General features: G+C 37.4%; 1 protein-coding gene across 1 annotated transcript in view; it reads right to left on the reverse strand.

The window, feature by feature from the left end:
• Positions 1–4,142: 4,142 nt before the first annotated feature.
• TMEM260 (transmembrane protein 260) overlaps positions 4,143–24,719 on the reverse strand; it is a 56,490-nt gene continuing 35,913 nt past the window's right edge. Inside the window, exons 9-16 of the mRNA XM_012785605.3 lie at positions 24,344–24,458; positions 22,851–23,020; positions 20,681–20,852; positions 16,476–16,624; positions 13,625–13,801; positions 12,247–12,300; positions 10,582–10,672; positions 4,143–6,330 (exon numbers count right to left, since the gene is read on the reverse strand). Coding sequence (XP_012641059.2) covers positions 6,076–6,330; positions 10,582–10,672; positions 12,247–12,300; positions 13,625–13,801; positions 16,476–16,624; positions 20,681–20,852; positions 22,851–23,020; positions 24,344–24,458 — 1,183 coding nt within the window. The 3' untranslated portion in view covers positions 4,143–6,075. The remainder of the gene's footprint in view (positions 6,331–10,581; positions 10,673–12,246; positions 12,301–13,624; positions 13,802–16,475; positions 16,625–20,680; positions 20,853–22,850; positions 23,021–24,343; positions 24,459–24,719) is intronic.

The following is a 24,719-nucleotide window of genomic DNA, read 5'->3' on the forward strand; positions in this document are numbered from 1 at the left end:
TATTCTTTACTGTGACTTTATTTATTTTATATTGTAACTCAGTACACACATTTATAGATTTATATGCAGATGTTTTTATATATGTACAAATACATAGTATGATATATATGTTACAAACACATGTTGTGTGTACACACATACATACGAAATGAAACAGAAAGTTTCATGGAACAATACTTACCCTTGTTTCCTCAAATGCATTAGGATATTTTTTATTCTATTTCATTAAGAAAAAGCTGGTCAGTTTCCACTATGTTGATGTCATGACTCAAAGTTTGATAATCACCTTAAATAAGCACATGTCTGCAAGTTGAGGAACTGCCTCCAGGTGACTCTGCAGGTTAATGGTTAAAATTCTGATCACTGAAAGAGGAACTTAACCGTGTAGAGATGAGTGCACATATTGAATGGATATATTGTAATTTTAGTGAAAAATTAAGACACACTAAATAAAAACAACCACTAAGTACAAATACTCTCTCCATCACTGAACCTACTTGTTTTAACCTCTGCATAACTGAACGTTGGCTTTTCATTCTTCTAAGAGCAAACTTTTTTTGTAACTTCCTTTCACCTGCTAGACTGGCTCTTAGCTCTCCAAAGGAGCCCTAGTTTTTTGATAAATGGATCATCTTCCATTTATAAACAACACTTTTTAAATTATCTGTAGCTTTCGCTAAGGTAACTTAAAACTCTTGATTTTTTATATTAACTTCTAAAAGCACCATTAATAATGCAACAGTTTGTAATGTTTTCTTTCCACTTTCAAAACCTACTTTGAGGGGAGACATTATAAGGAGATTCTAGTCTTTGCATCTTTTGCCCTGTCCTTAAAATCCTCAATGGACCCACTATTGAGATTTTTGAGTTGAAGTTCTAGCACACCAGGATAACACAGGGAATTCTTGTGTCATAGATGGTACCCAAGGGTCCAGGGTAATAGGTTATTCATTTACGTTCCATAACACCATGATGCAGGGATGAGGACACTGGGTCTGATTTCACAAGTAGTGTTTCCCCTTTGGTTTTAATTGCACACACTTTTGTATGTGAGTGACAACCACAGTTATTAAAGATAATTCTATCAGTTCTGTCATCTAAGGGAATATTTCATTTAGCTGAGAGAAATCTTAAATTCCTTCTTGAAAGGATTATATTACCAAAAAACCCCTTTTAGATAACACTTCTAAACAGAAGATGATTAGGATTTTTTATTTTAAAAATAGGACATAATCTCCATTTATTAGTTTTGATATATAATGTATATAATCTTAACTAATACCTATAACAATATATGTGATATATAATCATAAACGAATAGGTCTTCAAAGAAGTCTCTGCCTTCTAGACACTTAACATTTTAAAGAAAGTGGCTGAACCAAACAGAACAATCTTGAACACCAGCTCTAGGTGGTTTTAGTTTCTGGGAACAGAACTGAAACAATATAAAGATTGTACTATTTCTATCTATTGTACTTCCCCCACCCAATTTATACCAGAATTATAACAAATTCTAAACAATTAAACCTTAGATTTGACTTATTTCTATTTATCTTTTATTACATCTTAATTTAACAACATCATCCTCATCTAAAGGCAACTATGTACAAAAAGACTCGAGACTACTTGGTTGTTCTGTGAAGCTGGATCACTGGGAAAGGAGTGTGGCCCAAATATTTGCCTTTGTGTTCTTGACTTTATCTTGAAACTTTCTCAATCCTATCAACTTTTTAATACTACCACAATGTCTATATTGCTGAAAATTAACCCTCAGCCATAATACTCAGGTTTTGCAGAAAAGAGCCAGAGAACTCCATTTTCAGCTCAATAACTGCTGGCTTCACATGTACGGTGTTGGAACCTCATCCTTTCCTCCCCTGTCCTTCCCACCATCACCACCTTGCTTGTTTGTTTTCTAATATGACATGAGCTCATCTTTCCAGTACACAGAATTTCCATCAGATATATATTACATTGCTGAAGAGGAATTGGAATTTTTTCTTTCCTGAAAACCCCCTTTTTCAGGATATATTTGTTAGTTGACTTTTCTATATCCAGGTAAGCACACTGTACTATTCCTGGAGCTTTTCAAAAACACCACCCAGAATGATCCAAATCAAACAGACCTTTAGAGGGTACTGACAATGACGTCTTCATTGAATATGATCACTACTAAAGCCTTAGCTCCTTGTTTGCTCTGTAATGCTGTGCCAAGATCTTGGCCTTTAGCTGTACCCAGAATCCCTGGAAACATTACTTATTTCATTGTTTGTGAGCATCAGCTTTAGAATGGTTTTACATCCACAACAAAATTTGAGGATGAACAAAGTAGTGTGAATCTCTTACTGAGCTGGAATTGTTTTCTTTACCTAAACATATGACTTGGAGCCAGTTAGAAGAACAGAATTTTAAGTAATACCATATGTTGGTGCATTTATAAAATATGCCACAAGTAAAACAGAATAAAAGTATTTGCTGTCACAGGATGCATTTTTTTTTGACCTTCAGTATAAATTTTTTTTCCTGAATATTAAAAGCATTAAGATTTTTAAATTCTGAGGAATACTGCTGGGAACTATGATTAAGGACTCACAATGTTTAACTTTTTAAATATAAATTAAAAAGACTACTCTTTATACTCTAGCCTGATGACTTAAAGATTTCAGCAGGGTATCATAAAAATAACCCTAACACTCAAAATGGGCTTGATTTAAATGTCATAAAGGCTAAACATCATGGTTCTATCATCAGAAAACACTAACAATATGGGTAAAAATAACACTGCACAATTTCTATTTGAAGCTTTCAAAGTAGTATGCTAGTAACTTCTATTTGGGCTGCATTTTGAGTTATAGAACAAAATAAATTTTGTAAAAAAAATTGAGTCCTTTTAGGCATTGGCTCATGCGTATAATCCTAGCACTCTGGGAGGCAGAGGCGGGAAGATCCTTTGAGCTCAGAAGTTGGAGACCAGCCTGAGCAAGAGCGAGACTCCATCTCTACCAAAAACAGAAAAAATTAGCCAGGCATGGTGGTGCATGCCTGTAGTCCCAACTACTCTGGAGGCTGAGGCAAGAGGACAGCTTGAGCCCAGGAGTTTGAGGTTGCTGTTAGCTAGACTGATGTCACGGCACTCTAGCCAGGGCAACAGAGTGAGACTCTGTCTCAAAAAAAAGGGGGGTCCTTTTAAAAAACAAAGAAAAAAGGAAAGTCAATACACCAAGAACCAAGTAGACTCCCATCAGAGGGATGGGGAGTGGGGCCTAGTTGGTGGTTTGTTAGATAACATGCGAGCCACAATCCCCTTCTCCAGGGCCCTCTGGTGTGTCCCAGCCTCGGTGCCAGGGCAGCAGGGCACTGTGGCATGCGGAGGGGCAGTCTTGCTGGCTCCCACTTGCTCCTCCAAGAGAAGTTGGCCTTGTGGGGTTCCTATCATCCTGCCAAGCCATGGCACTAATGGGACACTGCTAGGAGAACACTGGCCAAATCTTGCATGAGAAGTCACCTCCTTCACATTCTCTTCAATATTGGGGGGGTCACACTACAGGAAACCCCTTTTTATCAGGTTTTATGGTGTTTGTGCACTCAACAAGGAAAGTAAGAGAAAGAAAAAGAAAGCAACTTGTTTAACCTCACACAATAGAAAAGTTTCTTCCAAATGGTTGATCTGGGAATGAAGCCCAACATTCCTAAATCTCAGCTTAGTTTACTGTCTTTCATTTGCCAATGGTTTTTAGAAATGTAAATCATTATGATCCTATCTACTTTGGGTCATCATATCATTGCTTCTCAAAGAGAGAGTGGCCCAAAGCCAGTGTTGCACACATACAATTCAGCCATTTATGCAGCTCCACAGTATAGACACAAGTTTAAAAAGCAGATATTCTCAAAAATCTGCGATTCTTAGGGCTAGTAATAGGAAATATTACTTTGAAGAAGGTTCCTCAACACTACAGGCATATGCAGATACTGAGATGAATATTCACATACCTATGTACAGATGTCCAGAAACAAACACGATCGCCTCATATATGCAATCTCTTTTCTGAACCAATAAAGACAATGCATTTCTAAGGAATATTTGAACTTTATTGTACGTTTTTTTCTTTTTTTAGAAAAGTGAAAATCATAACCTTACACAATTTCTTTCAAATGGATAAACTTAGACAATTTATTGACGCTTCCTTAAATTTTTACACCACGCTGAACTCCAACAGGTTTTTGTTTTAAGGTAAACCAGGTTTTTGGTTCTTCCCTGTGGAGAAGTTACTTTCAAGTCAGTGAAAGTTCTTGGCCCATGATTAAAAGTCTTTGCCAATTAGTACTCAACAACTTCAATTCATTTTTTTCTGGTTCAAGATGAGTAGGAGCCTAATAAGGCTGTGATAAAAGGGCAAAAGGCACCGAGAGCCAAAAGCGGATTAATGAGCTCCTCCATTTATTTGTCTTCCTAACAGCTGAACTGTTACAACTATTGACACTCTTCAAAAGGTTCCGCTCTGAACCCTGTCCAGGCACTGCAGGCTCCAATGGACATCTTCAAATCCAGAGAATGGAGGGGCAAGAGCTTCCCCTGTGTGATGCCAAAACCAACAAAGCCCCATGGATCAGGTAATGAAACTTCAGCTTTTCCCCCTTTGAGATTTATTTACTGGCAGCTGACAAGGGGCAAATTCAGCTCGAATTGTGCAGTCAAGGCCCTGTCAAGCTTTTAGAGGCACCCTTGTCTTGAAGCACCTTCATGACTGGCATTTCACTCAAAAGCCCTCGGCACTGGTCCTTAACAGCTTATGACATCACAAAGGACACTCCAGACAGATGCCTACATGGCATCCTGCAGCATTTTAAAAGAGAATTAGTGGTTTTAATTATGGTCGTAGTATGAAAGGGAACCATGCAAGCTCCACAGGAGACCTTTGATCAGACCCTTTTGCTAGTACAATGCCACGGAACTGTGACTATTCCTGGTAAGGGGCCTTTTCTTGCTGAATGACTCACCAGTGATCTTTGAATGCAGACAAGCTTCTAGCCCTCCCTCTTCATTAGTGAGCATTTCTATACAGGGGCCTATATAGTGCTTGGAGTCTAGGAGCTATACAATTGGGGGGAAAAGAAGCCCTACAGATTCTGGCCTCTACTTAGGAAGTGCTGAAGGACTCTGAGTGACTTTATTCATTAAAACAGGTTGCTATTAATTAACTGTCATAATAAAATAAAGAACTATTATTTGCATTTCTTACTATGTTCTCTTTAGTAATATGTATAAAAGATGCTTGTAACAGAAATGAATTTATTGAATCACTTCCCCATCCCCCCCAATCTCCGCCTTTTTTTTTTTCTTTGCATTTTGGCAGCAGGAGCCTACTAATTATTGGGCCTAGATCTTTGAGTCCAAATAGAAGTAAAACATAAATATAAAATTAATTAAGTAAATAAAAAAATCCTTTCTACTTGCCAGTTTCTGCAACTGAAATAAGCAAACATTAAATAAATGATTTCAGCAAACTATCTAGGACAACAAAATCCAAACTTTTCCCAAAATATCACTCACTTTACCTTGGAGTGTAAGACTATACAACAATTATAGTTACTTTTAAAAAAAATTACTCTAACTTGAAGCATAACAAGATTCATTCCTTTTAAAAAAACTATTTCATTTTTAGGAAACAAAACGTCTTTGGTCTGGTGTTAAAAGAATTTAACCTTTAAAACTGATCCCAATAACCGTGGCCCTTAAAAGATTCATGGTTGATATTTTCATTATATGAATGTAATTCATTCTCTTCTAGAATGTAATCAAGCACAATCATTTGGTGAAAGATTGTGGAAGTAGGAAGACTTTTCAAAAGCTTCTCACTGAAATGTTATTTGATAATGTGGAATTATCAAATGCTGCAAAACCGAATTTCGCATAAATATACACCCCATTAAACAGTACTACTGTACCATGTTACTTATATCTGGGAGATGATTTAGTTTTAAATTTTTTATACAGTTTTTTTCTTGAAGGAAAAACTTTTGGACTTCAGAATTTTGGAAGCTGAATGACAGGCAGGTTTTTCATATTTTGCTGTCTCAGACATTTTTCATATTTCTTAGACTTTGCAGTTCTTTTCTTAGGTGCTTTAGAGCAACTAAAATATCAGCTTGCTGTGGATCATTCTGTGCTTTCTGAGTGTAGAGACGGAAGTGTCTGATGGTTTCAGATAAGAGGACTTCAGGGTCTGCATCTCTCTCCTGAAGACGTAGCATCCGCTCACAGGCGATGGCATAGTTCTTGTGCCAATTCACTGGGTGATCCTTTTGCAAATAGACAATCTCCTTATAAAGCTGGAAAACAGCAAAAATGTTGGTATTCCACTGTTGTCCCTTGACTTTTTTTTTAAAAATAGAAAACACAGAGGAATTAATAATAAGATAAAAAATCCAAGCAGCCTACAGTAAAAATCTAATCATTGCTAGGCCATGCAGAAAATGCAAGGATGTTACTGTAATTATTACAGTAGCAGGAGGCAAATATGCTCCATCTAAAACTGCTTCTGAGGTTTTTTGGATGTCGCAGGGCAAACCGAAGACACACTGTGTCAGGACAAAATGCTCTTCCTCCAGAATGATGTTCTGGGAAAGGGATTTAGTTCTAATTCATGGAAAGCTATTTACTCAACAGGCAGAAGGGTTGAAACTCTAAATTTGGCTTTGGGGAAAAAATAGCTTTCTTTAGAAATCTGCATGGAAAAAGAACTTGAAGGAATTTAAATTTTTGTCCCACATGATTTACATAAATTTCTCTCTACATTAAAAACAACACTAGTATAAAAACAAGAGTAACAACAAAACAATCCAAACAAATCCAACATCAAATATGCTGGGTATAATGGAATTTAAGATATCTTAAGTGTGGTATTTTAAATCTTCACAGGATCCTACTATTTATAATTTTGACAGTTAAAACTTTGCCCACAAAAATTTAGATTTTTGTCTTTCAGCATCAGTGATGATACTAAATGGATAGAGTTAGAATTTTATTTTTATTTTGTCTCACTCTGTTGCCCTGGCTAGAGTGCCGTGGCGTCAGCCTAGTTTGCAGCAACCTCAAACTCCTGGTCTCAAGCGATCCTCCTGCGTCAGCCTCCCGAGTAGCTGGGACTACAGGCATGCACCACCATGCCTGGCTAATTTTTTCTATATATTTTTAGTTTGCCAATTAATTTGTTTCTATTTTTAGTAGAGACGGGGTCTCACTCTTGCTCAGGCTGGTTTCTAACTCCTTACCTTGAGCCATCCTCCCGCCTCAGCCTCCCAGAGTACTAGGATTACAGGTGTGAGCCACTGCGCCCGGCTGAGTTAGAATTTTTGATACTGAGTTTTTCAGAGGAAAAACATCAAAATTTAACAAATCAACAAAAAAGCAGACATAAATTTGCAAAATGGAATATTATATTAGCTTATTTGGGAATTTCACAGCCTTCCTGGAGATTATCAAGTTAGAATTGGAGTCACAGTACTTTACCAGTGGACTCTCCGAGAGCACAGAACAAGTAATAATGCTTTCTCTGGGGACAAGTGCACATTTTTGAATTAGAATTATACTCATGACATCATCCAGTTGAAAGGGACCCAATTATGTTATCCCCCAACCCCTACTCCAGGCAGACATATACCTATTTTAAAATATAATCCTTGTAAAAAATTCCACAATCCATGCTTGATATATCATTTTGATATTTAATGACCCTCAGTCTTCAAGCTGCCTTTTGAAGCAACTTTCCCTTAGTTCCCTTCATTTTATAAAATAGGAGAGTCACCATGCACTTTCATAAATATCAAAGTTATGAAGTCAGCCTCCTACTCCTTTATTCTCTTGTTAAAATACTCAAAGTTCCTCTACCTTTTCCTTATCTTTTTTTCTCCAGCAGGTTCCCAAGCCTCCCTCTGATGAGCTCTGCGTGTGAGGCATGCAGCACGCTGCCCTACACAAGGCAGGCACTCAGGAACTGTTCACTTTTCAAAATCCTACTAAGTAAGGTTTTGAAGTCCAAAACAGGTACCAACATTTCCAGGAGCATTTCCCCAGCTGCTCAACAGAATGAGAGGCTCACTCAGCACCCAGCTAAATCCAGGCACCAGGTTAATCATACTAGCTTTTTCTAGAATACTTTGTTACTGACACATCATCAACTTATTTTGGATGACCTATTAAGCCACATGTGCTGCATCTTAAGAAGCCAGTCATTTCTCCTTATGTAGGATTCTATTTCCCTCTTTTTATGTGTGTAACTGTGACATTAGTCTTAGTGGACTGTATTCTGTTAATTGGGGACGTCGTCAACTTACCCAATCTATTGCTAAGGAGCTAGCTTCTGCCTGCTCCCCCACTATACCTAAACTTAATGTCACCTGAACTTAATGCTCTGCATAAGTGACTGAGTGGGATTATGCAAATAATAACAAAAATATCCTTTATACCCAACGAGAATATTCTTGAAAAATGAGCACTAGGGTAGTAATTAAGTAATTGCCATTAAGTAATTGGCCTCATTTGTCTTGTAAACACTTTCACACATCTGGAGACATATGCAAAGGAGATACCAACACTCTGTGTTCACTGAAAAAAATAAAGCTTGCTAATCCAAAGGGACAATAAATCCATGAATGAACTTCAGTAGAGGGTCCACAATGGGCCATGGAAGAGATCACTGATGAGAATATGAAATATTAGTAAGTTTCTTATTTCTCCCAACTAAATATTGCTTGCTTTTCATAGAATTAAAGGATATTAGAGATAAACAGGATTATATGACCAGAATATGACAGATAATCTTTTAAAGTTTAAAGCCCACTTTGTTTTTTAGAAAAATATCAAGGCCTGGAAAGGATAATTGACTCACAGTTGATGATGAATGGCAGAGTGGGCCTAGAACCTGGACCTCCCTACGGCCAGACAGAACTCCAGCAAGTTCCCTCCTATAATCAAGTCCCTTGCTGTCCTCAAGCGGGACATCTCGGAGGGTCCTGCCTTTGCCCCTGTGGTTTCCTCCTTAAGGACTGCCCTCCCCTCCCTCTCTCGTTTCCTTGCCCCACCATCTGTCTGGCTAGCTCCTTCTGATCTTTCAAGATGACACTCTGGTGACATCTCCTCTGGATGCCTTTCTTCCCTTTCTCAGCCCCTTCCTCCCCAGCTTGCTCATGTCCTGCTGTCTGTGATCTCAGAGCACGTCTGCGTGCCTCTCACAGCACTACGAGACTGAACTGGGACTGAGGACTCCACCTTCTGTCTCCCTCTCTGGCCTGCAACATTTTGGATAGTGGGGACAAGACTTGACTGTCTCCCACACAGTATTTGGTGTGGTGTGGGTCCTCAATCAATACCCTGTGAGTGAATGAACAAATGAATAAACAATGAACCAATGATCGAAATTTAGGAGTACAATTACTCATACTGATTGGACACCATGCTATTTTGACTTAGCACCAAACAAATGCCCTGGCTGTGCAGATCCACAGCAGTCCAGAGAGAGCAGAAATACCTCAGTTGCTCATACAGACAAGTCCTGAGCTTTGTTTCCACTGGCCCTTCCCAGGCTATTTGTTTCCTATACAGCAGACTCTGCAGATGTCTGAAGGGCCCAATCCTCTAAGTCATAGAAAAGCAGAGACTTGTTATAATGCCACAGCAAGCCTCTGCTCTGCACTCTCATTTCCCCTCAGAGAGCACTGATTTGGGCAAGAGCATGGTGTGGCTTTGTCTTCCGAAGGTTCGTTCAGCTTTCTGGGACCACAGTTAGAAGACAGAGCCACTCTCCATGACCCTTCATCTCTCACATGCAATCTCAACAAGCCACGGCCTTACTGATTCAATTATAGCCAGGGTCATGACTTTTACACAGAGGGTATCCTGCCAGAACTTGTTTTTTATAAAGCTATTATATTAGTTTCCCATTGCTGCTATTAACAAGTTACCATAAATACAGTGACTTAAAACAATGTAAATTTATTATCTTGCACTTCTGGAGGCCAGAAGTGGTAAAATCAGCATGGCTGCATTCCTTTTGGAGGCTCTGCGCTTTCCACCTTCCTGAGGCCACCTGCGAGCCTCCTTAATTCTTGGCCCCTTTCTCCACCTTCAAAGTCTGCAGCGTAGCGTCTTCAAATCTCCCTGTCTCTGACCTCTGCCTCTGCATCACGTGTCTTTCTCTAACTCTCACCCTCTTGCCTCCCTGTCATAGGGACCCTTGTGATTATGTTGGGCTCACCTGGATAATCCAGCTCCTCTCCCATCTCGAGACCCTTAACTTAAACACCCCCTTTGCCATGTAGGGTAACATATACAAGGTTCTGGAGGTCTGGAGGGTAGAACATCAACATCTTCAGGGGTATGGGGGCACTATTCTGTCTACCTCAGCCATTTACTTTAGACATTGTGATATAATTGAGTATTTTTTCATATATGCTGCTTTATAATTGCCCCAAATAAGCTGGAAATAAAAGAATAAAAACTCTTATGTGATATACCCTCTCTCCATCCCAAACAATTACCACCACCTTCCCACCAAATATATATATATATAAAGTATAACATACGTTATATGCATGAATGTAGAGTTGAGCTTTCAAACTTGAAGGCATATTAGCAGTCTCTGCCAGGTTAAAGATGAAGAAAGGTGTTTTCATCCTGGGAGTGGGGGTGGGAACTTTCATTAAAATTATATTGTCAATTTCACATTCAGAGCTAAATCTTCTAGGCTTTTTTACTGATAAGGAATGTATAAAACCCTTTACTGTATTATTTTTAATTCTCTCATATTCATGGACATTTACCCAACAGCAACCCCTCCTTCCCCCACCACCAAGACATTGCATTCACACCGATTACCAAATCTTTTAGGAAAAAAGCTTACATTCATCATCACTATTAGACATCATTCTTCCTCCAGATGTACGTTATTGTTACGCAAGAGCTGCCGGGAAAAGGGACACTTGCTGGGTTTGTTAGCACATCCCTGAAGGTAGCCACCACGGCAGCTCGTGCCATGTGTGACCAATTCTTCAAAGGTGGCTGGACTCTTTGACCACATGAACTCATCCAAATTGTATTGAGCACACCAATTAAATCAATACCTGCCCAAATAACGATCTGCTTTCTTCTTTTATGTGATTTCTCCCAAGCTTTCCTGCATTCAATCACAGTGAAGAATTGTGCACACATATGGTATATCTGATCAGTTCGTCAAAGTATTTGTCCCTATGACTAGACTGATAACTTGAAATATGCCGTTTTCCAACTTTTTCAAAAATGCTATTGCATAAACTATAATACATCTATTTTTTTCAATCATTATTTTGGAGCTGTATTTCTTGACCATTCTTTAAAAACCTCTTTAAACTTATGTAAGCCTTTTACATCATAACTTGATTCTCAGCGCACAGCTCCCGGCTCAGACTGGGCATCCTTACATGCTCGCTGAAGGAAGCACTCCATGTGGACAGGGAGCACCTGTTTGTATCACTTAGGACTTTTATATCAATATTTAGGCCAAAGTTTCTTAGTTTTAGTTATTTTACTTCAAAGAAAAAGGACAGATACCAAAAGAAGCAGTAGCATCACTACGAAATGTTCTATACAGGACAGTATGACCTCTCTTTTTCAGTAACAGGAAAGTATAGCATCTATCACATTAACATTCAGATCTCCTTTAACATGTCTGTCTGCTCCATTAGACTATGAGCTCCATGGGGTAGGAACTGTATTCATATGTGTATTGTATTCATATGTGTTGCTTCAATGCCAAACGCAGTGCTTCGCCTCTAGTAAGTTTAAATAAGTGCTTACGTCATTAACTGGCACATTACAAATGGAGGTAGGGCTGTAACTGTCAGCCTCTATGCAATCAATTACACTCACTTTGGTTTAGTTGAGGCTGGAAAGCACAGGAGTTAAGAGTGTCCCAGCATCATACAGATGTGACTTTGGATTCCATCACTAGTAGCTATGTGGCCTTGGACAGGTAAACTTTCTACATCCAATTTGTTTTTTTTATAAGATGAGGATAATAATAACTTCTTCTAGGGTTATTGTGAGGATGAAATGAGATATTCATGTATAATGATTAGCACAATGCCTCAAACAAAATAATTGCTTATGAAAGTTATTTGTATTATTTCCACCATTCACCCCACTCCCAAAATTATGGTACTTTTCTGCCATATTAAAAATAGATTGCAAACACAGAAACGTAGATTAGTCACCTTGCTTGCCACATCTCTTCATTGGCCACGGATTCCCAAGAAGTTGAATCAAACCTGAAGTTACAAGAAGACAGTAATATGTTTCCATCATCTACATTTATTGCTATGGACATGTAACACCTGTTTTATAATCTTACAAGGTCAATAGTATTGGCTGGATCTTGAAGTACAGATAGTGCCAAACTAATAAACTTATTTTCCTAAAAAGATCAATTATAAGAAATTTTGAGTTTTGGTAAATGTGTTTTCTTAATCTGCATAATGAGCCCCCAGTGCCTCATGGGAGCAAACAAAGGGTTAATGGGAAGAGGCTGGAGGTATCTGGAAGCCAGCTGTTGATAAGAACTGGAGAGGTAGCCTGGAGAGAGGGGACACCTGGCTTTGATAAGTCATTCCTGGAGCTAGGATGCTGCTCAAAAAATGATGGCCAAACCATTTGCTGATTTTTCTTCCTTTTAAGTAAAATTTTCATTATTACATATCTATTTTGACAGAATGGAGATGAGTGATGTTATGTATATGTACTTAGTCATCAGCTGTTTGAAGAATATGTTATTTTCTAACTTTTCCTTATGATGGTTAAAAACGCTTTATTTTGGCTTAGTTATCCATCTCTGGCTGTTAATATAACAATGTGGTCTGTGTTTGCTCATATTGACTTAAAAAACCCTTATAGCATTTAAAAATATCTTGTTTGTTGCTTTTAAATTATAAACAATAGATTATATAATCTTGAAATAATTTATAATTTTAAAAACATGTAATGGACATGTAATGCACATTTCTTTAGATGGTGACTCATTTTCCATATGGGAAAGAGTGAACTCTATATAGAAATGCTTAAGGAAGACTAATAATGCTCCAACAACATAACCAGGTTGATGCCAAACAACTGTAAAGAAAAAGTTATCCAAATTGCAGACTTCCCTATAGAGAAGTTACTTGTCATTCTTTAAAAAAAGGAAACTATGACACAAGTGTATATATATGGAAACTATCATGAGCAACAGAATGCCTTTTAAAGCTCAACTGCAATTAATGAACCTCTACTATTTAATAATTTTAGGGTAATATAGCTGGACAATATAGCATTAAGAGACTTGGAAGTAGAAGACGCCATACATCTAACTATGTATGGCTGAGTGCTACCCACTCAGCCACAGCCTCCCTCTCCTTTGTATCTTCCCATTGGTCTGTGAACAGGAGGACAAGAAAGGTATGTTCTCTTTCTGTATGTTTTATGGTACTTTGCAGGTGGCACATAATATGAATGAATAAAAAGTGAAATAAAAAATTAAAAGGCATCTCAAAATGTAGTTTTTTTTGATACTCAAAACTGCTATATTTAAATGCATAAAAATACAACTGCTGTTCATACCTTCCATATTCTTCAGTCCAGTTATACATATTTTTTGTAAGTTTAATCCATTCCTCAGGGTTGAATACAATCTCTGAAGGAACCAATTTGTCACAAGACCCCCATGGCCAAAGTGAATAGTTCTTTTTCCAGGTTGGGTCCCCTTCATGAATTCCTATGCAAACAAATGTTTCTTTTCTATTAAAAACAGAAAAAGACATGATACATTTTTAACTTAAAGTTGTAAATGCTAAGTAAATATAATTCATGGAAGATCTTTTTCTAAAATTTATTTTAATTAAAAAAATTTGTTTTCATTGCTGTAAAATCTGTCACTGTAGAAAGATCATTTTTGACACTTTAAAAGTTGCTTACCACTAAACCATTTGCAAACATTTTAGTTTATTTAAATGTTTCCCAAATAGACTGAAATTTATCTTAGTGTAAAAAGCTATTTCTAAGGGTTGAAGGGAAGCAAACAGACGTAGATGCAAAAGCCTACCTGTCCATAATGTTACAAGAAATCACTTGGGGACAAGCATTGTTATAAGGAAAACTGCTGTGGTTTTATTACACATGTTTTCTTTGACACCCTTTTCTTTTACAGGTAGAAATATAAGTCTTCCTTTTTATCCCTAGTAAGAAGTAGTCTTTCCTTCCTCAAATTCCCATAGCACTTTATTTTTTTATCTATTTTGCCATTATTGCATTGTACTTAATATTTGCATTTATAAACCTCCCTGAGTAGCCCAGAAGCATCCTGAGGCTAGGCTCTCTCTCCCTGAATTAACTCTGAATCCCACACAGCATGATGCATATCTAACACACAACTATTTGCTGAATAAAATTAATTAGATTAGAATAACTATTAGGAGCTTCAAATCTTATAAAAAGTAGCAACAGAAATGGTTTAAACAATCTTGGTTCAGACAAAAAATGGCAACTGAATAATCGTTTTCTTCCAGTTTGTGGGTTATGCCTTAATAGCTATTACTAAGTAGGAAAAAAAAAAGCAAATTAGGGGAAATTATTTCAAAGTAAAAAACTTTGTGAACTTTGAAGCGAGACAGTTCTGGCTTAGGTTTTAGATTTTTTCCGCCACCATTTATTCTCTATGATTTGGGAGAAATTACTTAACTACCTGTGTCTAGTCTCATCTGTGAAATGTATGATAACTATCTTCAGAGCGGTTTAAGATTAAATGAGATATATGATATAAAGCACAATCTCAAAACATAACGGAGTTCTGGTCTGGGGAAGATGGAGTAAGCACACTCTACTTTGTCTCTCTCACTGCAAACAACTGTTAATTCCTGGATAGAATATATGGAGCAGCTATCTGAGGACTATGAAAAGTAAATGATAGAAAAAAGATTGGGAAAAGAGACTGGAATTAGAGGTTCTATCACAACAGTAACGATTTTACCATTTTTGCCCCTCCATGGGGGCAAAAGGAGGCTCAAAACTTAGAAGTATGCACCAAATAAGGACAAAAAGAGCTCTAAGAAAAGCCCCTTTTTCTAGCCCAAGGAGTGGGAAAGAGGACTCGTAAGCTTTGGAGAGAGTGGAGGAAACCCTTTTCTCCTTCTCCAGGCACCAGGCAGTACAGTGGCAGCAGCGCAGTGATGGGAGTGGCAGCTGGGCAGGTGCCCAAACTCTGAGGGAGGAGAACTCTTCTCTTTAACCAGGGGAGCTCTGGTTCCAAGAGTGTGGGGCAAATTCTGAATGCTTTTTGTTCTCTCTGTCCCCCTGTACCCTGGCTCCAGATGCAGACACAGAATGCATGGCAGAAGAAGAAAATTAAAAACCCCAGTTTGCTGGACAGAAAACCAGGAAGGAAGGCTCCAGAAAGCTGGAAAGTACTGGAGTGACCACAGAAAGGAGACAGATCAAGATAGTAACCTTATAAAGTTGAGTCTCATGCATCTTTTTATTGCCAGGGCCTAATATAAGTTATAACATAGTAGATATTTGGTAAATGTTTGTGGGGTTGAATTTTTAAAATCTCATAAAAATCCCAATTTGGGGATATTAATGATTCCTAATATTTTATTCCAAGATAGAATAATTAAATATTACTCTTACAGCGCTTTTATACCCATTATATTCATATTACTCTATGAGTCCTAGTAAACTTTAGGCTCTAAACAGCAAAAATACCACATTATTATATTCTTAGCAAGGGATCATTTTAACTTTGGGATTAGCAAAGACTTTCTGAAGTCCTCTTTTTAAGAAGAAAGAAATCATGAAATAAGTTTTTCTTCTTCAAGCTCTGGACAATTCCAAGCATTTCTTGGACAGGAGAAATGTTCAGTACTATGCCATGGAAGTAGGCTATTTATTCTTGACCTTAACTACAAATAATTTTATGTTCTCAAGTATAGAATGCACAATTCTCATATTTTATCTCAGCTAGCATAAACTGTAGGTGTTTTTCTTATTTATAAAAATGTCTTATCCTTTATAAAAATCCTTAAGCTATTTTTATATAGTGATTATTCCTGAAAACATTTGCTTTACACTTAAAAGGGGGCCATGGTGTTGATCAGGGGGAAACTATAATTGCTTGCCATACACCTGCAACGATTTCAAGTAGGCAGGCACATCTCCAATTTCTCTGAATTGTACTAAGATCTTATTTGCTGTTCTTGCTAATCTGCTTTATTTTTCCTTTACCCAGAACAATAACATTTATTTCTGCCTGGCCTCATTTATGCACAGATATTCAATTTAATTACAAAGATAATCTCACCGGTGACAGGAAAATAGGTGTAGAAAATTGGTCTTTTGGATGAGGCACAGCTGCTACAGAAACAATTTTAGAAAAGCTTAAGATTTTAGAAAAGCTATTATATGAAAAAATGCTTACTGTTTATTTATTTCGAGAAAACGATAAAGATTAAATGTGACCATTCCACTAGGTAATATTCCTTCCACAGGATTCCACCGGTTCCCAGGGAAGTTGACACCTGGTAAATGCTTTGCCATCTTGGGTAAATACCACTCATAAGTCATCATCTGCCAGAAAAATCACATATGATGTCAGACTTTTAATATATTTCCTAAAAGGAATCAAACTTATCAAGTACAATGAAAAGGTTCTAAAATGTGAATCTATGCATTAAATATATACATAATTGAAAAAACAAGCACAACAAAGGTATATGGCACTGAGTCCTCTTTTAATGACTTAAACCTGGGATTTTATGTGTTAAGATGTGACCAGCATCAGTAACATCAGTACCTAGTTTTATTTTACCTCCAGTGTTCAACAGTCTACCAAGACTGAGCTTCCCCATTCTCATACCTACAGAACATGTACTCCACGTTCAGAACCAGTGAAAACATCACTGCCCTCCCCCGTCTCCACAGCCATAGTGACATGCTGTTAAAGCACTTTGTACCCACCTCTAGTATAGCTCTAGGCCTATTCCTCACTAGACTGTAAGCTCCTAGAGGAAAGGAATTGTATCTTTTCATCTTTGTGTCTCTGCACCTAGCCTGGCATAGAATAGTTCTCAAATTATGTTTGTTGAAGTTGAAATTTCTTTGATGGCCAGACTAGACAACCTAGACAAAATATAGAAATGTATCATTATTCCATTCTTTCATTCATTCATTCAAAAAAGCAAGTATTGCTCACCTATAATGAATAAGATATAATCCCTGCCTTTGATAAGCTCAACTGTATAATAATCTAGGACTGAAAGTTAAAAACCCTTTTGGCTAAATTATCTGAATTTATTAGTGGTCTTAAAGTAATTACATATCCTTATATACTTTTTTTTTTTTTTTTTTTTTTGAGACAGAGTCTCACTTTGTTGCCGGGGCTAGAGTGCTATGGCCTCAGCTTAGCTCACAGCAACCTCAAACTCCTGGTCTCAGCCTCCCGAGCAGCTGGGACTACAGGAACGCACCACCATACCTAGCTAATTTTTTTCTCTATATTTTTAGTTTGCCAATTAATATGTTTCTATTTTTAGTAGAGACGGGGGTCTTGCTCTTGCTCAGGCTGGTTTCGAACTCCTGACCTTGAGCGATCCACCCACTTCGGCTTCCCAGAGTGCTTAGGATTACAGGCGTGAGCCACTGCGCCCAGCCCTTATATGCTCTTTTGATTTAACTTATCAATATCAGAAAAAATTATTTTTCTGAATTTTATACTTTTTGTTTTGTTTTGTTTGAGACAGGGTCTCACTCCGTTGCCAGAGCTAGAGTGCAGTGGCTTTGTCGTATCTCACTGCATCCTCGACTCCTGGGCTCAAGCAGTCTGCTGCCTCAGCCTCCATAGTAGCTGGGACTACAGGTGTGCACCATGATGCCCGGCTAATTCTTCTATTTTTTGTAGAGATAGGGTCTTGCTCTTGCTCAGGCTGGTCTCGAACTCCTGGCCTCAAGCAATCCTCCCACCTCGACCTCCCACAGTGCTAAGATTACAGGCGTGAGCCACTGCACCTGCCCAATTTTATACTTAATGTATACCTAATTCTATACTTTTATATGTACAGATTCCCTGTTTTAAAAGAAAAGACTCCTATTTACACTTTCAAAGCTTCGCTACAGTTGGACATCATCATTTGAGCAACTGTGCTTATGTTTTTACTTACCTTATACAAGTCATTTAATTATTAATAGCAAATGACAAATTAATTTTAATCTAAGTGTAAATTGTAAATACTCAAAAAATACTTATTTAATTAGATTTTACTACCCAATAGTTTCAGTTCTTAGGTAAATTAACACTAATTACATACCCACTGTGTACTATAACCTTATTGTTCCTCATTTAATTCTCATAATAACCTTACCATGTAAGAGTAATTGTATCAGATACTGTTGATTGCCCACTCAACACTTAATACCTTCTTTTACTAATGAGTCCTGATTTTTTTTTTTTTTTTTTTTGAGACAGAGTCTCACTTTTTGTTGCCCAGGCTAGAGTGAGTGCCGTGGCGTCAGCCTAGCTCACAGCAACCTCAAACTCCTGGGCTCAAGCGATCCTCCTGCCTCAGCCTCCCGAGTAGCTGGGACTACAGGCATGCACCACCATGCCCGGCTAATTTTTTGTATATATACTTTTAGTTGGTCAATTAATTTCTTTCTATTTTTTTAGTAGAGACGGGGTCTCGCTCAGGCTGGTTTCGAACTCCCGACCTTGAGCAATCCGCCCGCCTCGGCCTCCCAGAGTGCTAGGATTACAGGCGTGAGCCACCGCGCCCGGCCGAGTCCTGATTTTGATCAGGTAGCTCAGGGGCACAATATGCTCAGGTCTAGTCATTCCCATTTGCTAGTGAGCAGTTCAGGAGTGGGCATTTGACCCACTACTGGTCAGGGACCCAAGTGGAGGTCTGCTTGGGGCTTCTTGGGCACATGCGACTCCCAATAAATAGAACGAGATAGAGACAGAAGGACATGTCCCAGAAGAAGCACCTTGCTTTGTTTTAGGATATGCCATTTGGAACTGAGCACCCATCTTGTGAATATGAGGGAAAAGACAAGAGAACTACAGAAAAGCTGCCTCAGAACACTGTCCGCATTGAACTACTTGTAATATCAATCTTAAAATCTCCCATCTCCAGACTACCTGTCATGTAAGATAAAAGCACAATAATTTAAGCTGCTCTTAGTTAGGTATTCTGTTTCTTGCATTCAAAAGCATCCTAACTCATATAATGATGACTTCCATTTTAAAAATTAGGGAAACAGAAGCTGTGAAAGAAAAAATCAGCAGTCCCATGTCACATATCCAGGAAACGAAAGAATGAAGACTTAAGTTAAGGTATAATTCTTTTTTTTTGGAGACAGAGTCTCACTCTGTTGCCTGGGCTACAGGGCCGTGGCATCAGCCTAGCTCACAGCAACCTCAAACTCCTGGGCTCAAGCAATCCTCCTGCCTCAGCCTCCCAAGTAGCTGGGACTACAGACATGCACCACTACATCTAGCTAATTTTTCTATTTTTTGTAGAGATGGGGTCTTGCTCTTTCTCAGGCTGGTCTTGAACTCCTGATCGCAAGTGATCCTCCCACCTCGGCCTCCCAGAGTACTAGGATTACAGGCGTGAGCCACTGAACCCGGCCTCTAATTCACTTTTAAACTTATGTTTCTCAACTATAGTAGCTGACTGTAGGTTAAATTGTATTTGAAATCATACCACAGAACCATGTTATTAACAAATAACCTAGCTTTTGCCAGAAATGTCTAGTTTGACTGAGATCAAATTAATCAATCTGTATATATGATATAAATGCAAACCACTTATAAAAATACATGTAATTTGCAAATTGCCCTGTATTTGCAAATCTGTTTATAAATTTTTCTCCAAAAATATAATTATTCATTAATTCAACAAAATTTATTAAGTACTATGCTTAATAATTTGTTCAATTAATCATATTGTTCTTTCAAGATTAAGAATTTCTCTTTTCCTGATGACTGTTCTAAAAACACCAGAGATAGATTTCTTCCCTTTTAAGTATCTATGATTTAAACAATAAATCTTATGGTTTAAATATAGTCCTTCACTTCTGAAAAATTGTTTTTATAGCCCTCAAAATTTTCAGAAGTCCTCTCCTAATATATATTTGTCATAGAATCACAAAGTTTATATAAACATTCTATAGCAGAATTATAGTTAATAATTTTTATTTTGAGTGAAATGTTTACCCACTCTCAGTATGATTTATTTTATATTAAATCTAATTTATTTTAATCCCTGGATCAGTGGACAGTATTAATTTGCATGGTTGAGTTGGCTGAATGTAAAAGAACAATTTAAAAATAAATTTACAATACAATAAACATTTTCATGGTTTGCCACATGAACTAGAGACCTAAAATATTATTTGAATCTAACATGAAACACATTAATTCTTAACTCATTCAGTTTAAATGAGAAAAAAGTAATTCATATGATTCATTCTATTAGTTAAACAAAAGAATGTGATATATATTCTCTCTAAGAGTGATCATGAAAACTGGACCCATCTGCTATTTAAAAAAAAAAAAAGACAGTATTTTCAAAAACATGTTTCAAAATACTTGCTATATTTTAAGTACATTTTTCATATACTTACTTCCTGATCCACTAATGAAACATCTGGCCTCAACCCCTCACAGTAATGCATGTAACGGAGGGAATTCCCTGGCAAATCTCCTCTGAGTAAGATAATTGCATCACGAGGCATAGAGGCTAGAAGGTTCTTTGCAAATTTATCGATCACATAGTTGGTCCTTTGGTCACAAATGCTAAATAAAAGGATCAAAAAACATTAAAATAGCAACACTTTGCTACAGTTTTAATAAGACTGGGCTTATTTTCTATGCCGTTCCTTTCCCATCATTTAATCAACATTTAGTGTTTCAAAGTATTCTAAAAGGATGCATATATTTGAAAGGAGAACACTAGCATCTGATAAACAAGGATGCAACTGAAAAACAATCAGTCTACTGCTTACCTATGGAATTTATAAGCATTTTCATGAAAAGGGAATCAGTGCTTAAGAATAAGTCCTTTCTTCTTCCCTAAAAGCAATCCAATTTTACTTTTCAAAAGTAAAATTTTGAAAATGTTTCTGATTCCTCTTGGAATTTAAGGTAATTTTATGTTAATTCCACTTATGCAAAGGAACCTTCAGAAATGCAAAAGGAAATCTGCCAATTTCTGACATAAATTTGTATGACATTTGTATGACTTTCTTGCATGCAGAGGTTTCCACTACTCCCCTGAACCACAGGCCTCATGTGTTCCTCTCTCCCTTTGGAGACTGAGAAATCACTAGGGTTGAGACCAATGAGAAGAGAAGGAAGGGAAAAGAAGAAGAGTTTTTTGTTTACTTCTCTGTAAGCACTATTTGCTATTGCTAGCGACAGCAGTACAGCTCTTTTCAAGAATGAAGTGGACTTTCTAACTTCAAAACAAAACAAACAAACAAAAAAGCCACCCCATTCCCCTAAAACTCCCAAAACAATGGCAAAAAAGACTGGCATGAATTCTGAGAGCTTTCTATGAAAAAAGAAAAAGATTGTAAGAGAATAAAAGCATAAAAAATGAGACAAGCAACATCCTTCCTTGCTATTATCAGGTCCATTCTATTTGACGGAGCTGAGAAACAGACTAAAGTTGAAACACTGAGTTGGCATCACAAAGCAAATAAACACTTCTAGGAAGACAGTATTATCCCTGCCTTTGTAATCGATGTAAATAATAATTACTATTTCCTATTATGATTCCCTATTTTGCAGAGTGATGACTCACATTTTACCACCCATCAAACTTGCTATCTATTCTATTCCCCTGGGGCAAATAAAAAAAAATCAAAATAAGATACAAACCACCCAATCTATGCAAGCATGCCTGGTGTTGGACCCGGAGTGCCCTGATGAGTCAGGAGGAGAAGGATTGGGATTTAAAAAAAAGTTTAGTAACCGTGCTGGGGGTTTGGTGAGCTCCCCTTGAGCGTGTAGCAATGGAGATATGTCTGGAACATGCAGCCCCTTCTCTCAAGGCCTCCTGATGGCCTTCCTAACATGAACTCCACCCCAGTATTGTAAAGAATAATGGGTTTTAAAGTTAAGTTGAAAGGGAATTTAATCTTTTAAAATAATTTCAGTCAAATCTCACTAGCAAAATTCTAAGGGACTTTTATAATTCTGTAACATGTATTTGATATTGCTAGAAATAAATGAACTAGCATTTATAAGACCTGGATATCTTTTATGTTAGACTGAGATTTTCATTATAATGGTCATTAAACAGATTTTGAAAAATACATATAATTCTAATAATACATAGGAGTTAAGAAACTTTTAGAACTTAATTTAGAAATAATTAATATTCACAACTATAGGGTAAACTGGATAAAGACCAGATATTACACAAAAGATAAAATCTTGGAAGCATAAAGTGAATTGTTTTAGAGCATACAAAAAAACCATACAAAGCTTTTACTCTCCATCTGAGTGGTATTTTACAGCATGGAATTTTACATATACTACAGATTCTACAAAGTTTCTCTAGGGTTCTTTAGAGAAAAATATACAAATAGTCTACATGCACCACCCAAACCCTTGTTTGCAATGGCCTGAAACCACACATCACCAATGCTCTGATTCTGGCACTAATGCATTCAACCAGGTGGTCTCACTTTGAGTCTTGAAGTTAAAAATGAAATAAAGTCCTAGAATCTAAACATCCAGGTATCTCTGGCTTGAATACTTCTTTTCATAAAAATAGCCACGTGTTACCTATAATTAGAATATATTTGGTAAACTACAAAAAGAGCTGCTGAGAGCCACTCCAAGCACTGAGGCCCATGGCTGTTCAGCACTCTGTTACTCTCAGATGCAAGGGCAGCCAAACCAACGCCAGCCAGGACAGCCACCACCGCATTGCTCTGCATCCAGAATCGTTCCACCTGTGAAAAGAGGCACACAAACAGTACGCCCAGTTGACTAGTTTATGCAATCAATCAGGTACTTACATATTTTTAAAAATATATTGCATATACCTAGTTGCTTGTGGCTGCTGACATTCAGGTCTTGTTAACTGACTTCCCCAGTCCAAGCCCAGACCACTTTCTTTCTCAATTTTCAAACATTCCTTTCCCAGTTTGACATGTGCATCTCCCTTACTGGATCCACACACTCATTTCAATACTGTGGCCTTGGTCTTGAACTCCAGCAATATACAGGGTGGAGGAGGTAGAGAAATGTTTTTTTATTACTCCTAATGTTTCCTTCATGTGGAGAAGCTCCACTAGTATAATAGTCCTGGCTTCTCTCTACCCCTCACTTGTTTCCTGCTATACCACCCAGGGACTCATCTGCCTGTGGAGTTTGGGAGCTGGGGCAGAGCCTGCATAGCCCTCTCTCTCCCCCTCCCTTTCTCTTGGAAGTGAGCTGCCGACAGGAAGCACTTGTCCAGGGGCAGAGTCTGTCCCTGCGGCACCAGTGGGGTAGGGGTGAGGTGGGAGAGGCCTGTGCAGCACTGCCTCTGATGAGTGGGGAAGCCTGTCCATTCTGGGATGCAGTATGAAGCCCTCTTGTCCACAGATATAAGCCACATCCTCCAATCTCAGTGTTATCAGTAATAAAGGTGATTTTCCCACTTGTCATACTGGTTGATCTTCCTTCTCAATCAATTGATCAAGTAGGGTATTATTATTATTAGGCTTCTCAAACACACACACACACACACACACACACACACATACACACACAAAGACCACTTGGTTTCAGCTGTCAGAAAAGAGCTGTCTACGTTTACAGAGTTTCTATTATAAGGAGAAGAAATACTCTAATCTCAGTGATGGCTGCCAGAGAAAACAGAAACACGGTTGCTCTTTTGCACAGGCCTGGGATTGGTGAGGTAAGAAATAAGGGAATATGGTGGCAAACACTCCAATTACAACCCATACTTCTTTTGCTATTTTTTAAAAGGATTCCAGGAGAAATGCAGATATACCTATATTTGCAAGCACATACACAAAAATGACTAACTTAAATCTACTTTACATTTGTTTCTCTATTTAAGTACCATTTTAACATTTTGCTTTTTTTTTTTTCTAAAAAGAGGTCTTAGCTGTACTAGCTTAATAATTTAACTTTTGATTTATAAAAATGTATATATAATTTTAACTATTTCAAAATAATTTTCTATTTTACAAGATTGATGAAAGACAAGCTTGTACATTCTTCACAAACTTCCTGGTCAAAGGATATATCTAAGTGAAACTTACCACACCCATGAAAAGTGGGTTCGAAATATCTAAATTTGCCCTCCAGGCAAAGAACAATGAATAAATGCAAAACATTCCAGTAAAAAGCCATACTAATGATGGATTCTGTCTGTCCCTATAAATAAAAATATGTCCAAAATTAATTATGTACATGAATATCAATAACAATATTACATAGCTTTAAATTATTAGAAAAAATATTTGGATCTATAAAACTTTTCATTTTAAACAAGGAACCAGGAAAGATCTCAGTTTTTAGAATCTGAGTTAAAACACATAACTAAAATGTAGTAATAAACTTGAACTACATATAGTAGAAAACTTAACTTGGAATTAAGCAGCAAAGGATATAAAGTTAAAATTCACAGAAGAAATA

The sequence above is a fragment of the Microcebus murinus genome, chromosome 6 (genome assembly GCF_040939455.1).
Source record: "Microcebus murinus isolate Inina chromosome 6, M.murinus_Inina_mat1.0, whole genome shotgun sequence".
Classification (NCBI taxonomy): domain Eukaryota; kingdom Metazoa; phylum Chordata; class Mammalia; order Primates; family Cheirogaleidae; genus Microcebus; species Microcebus murinus.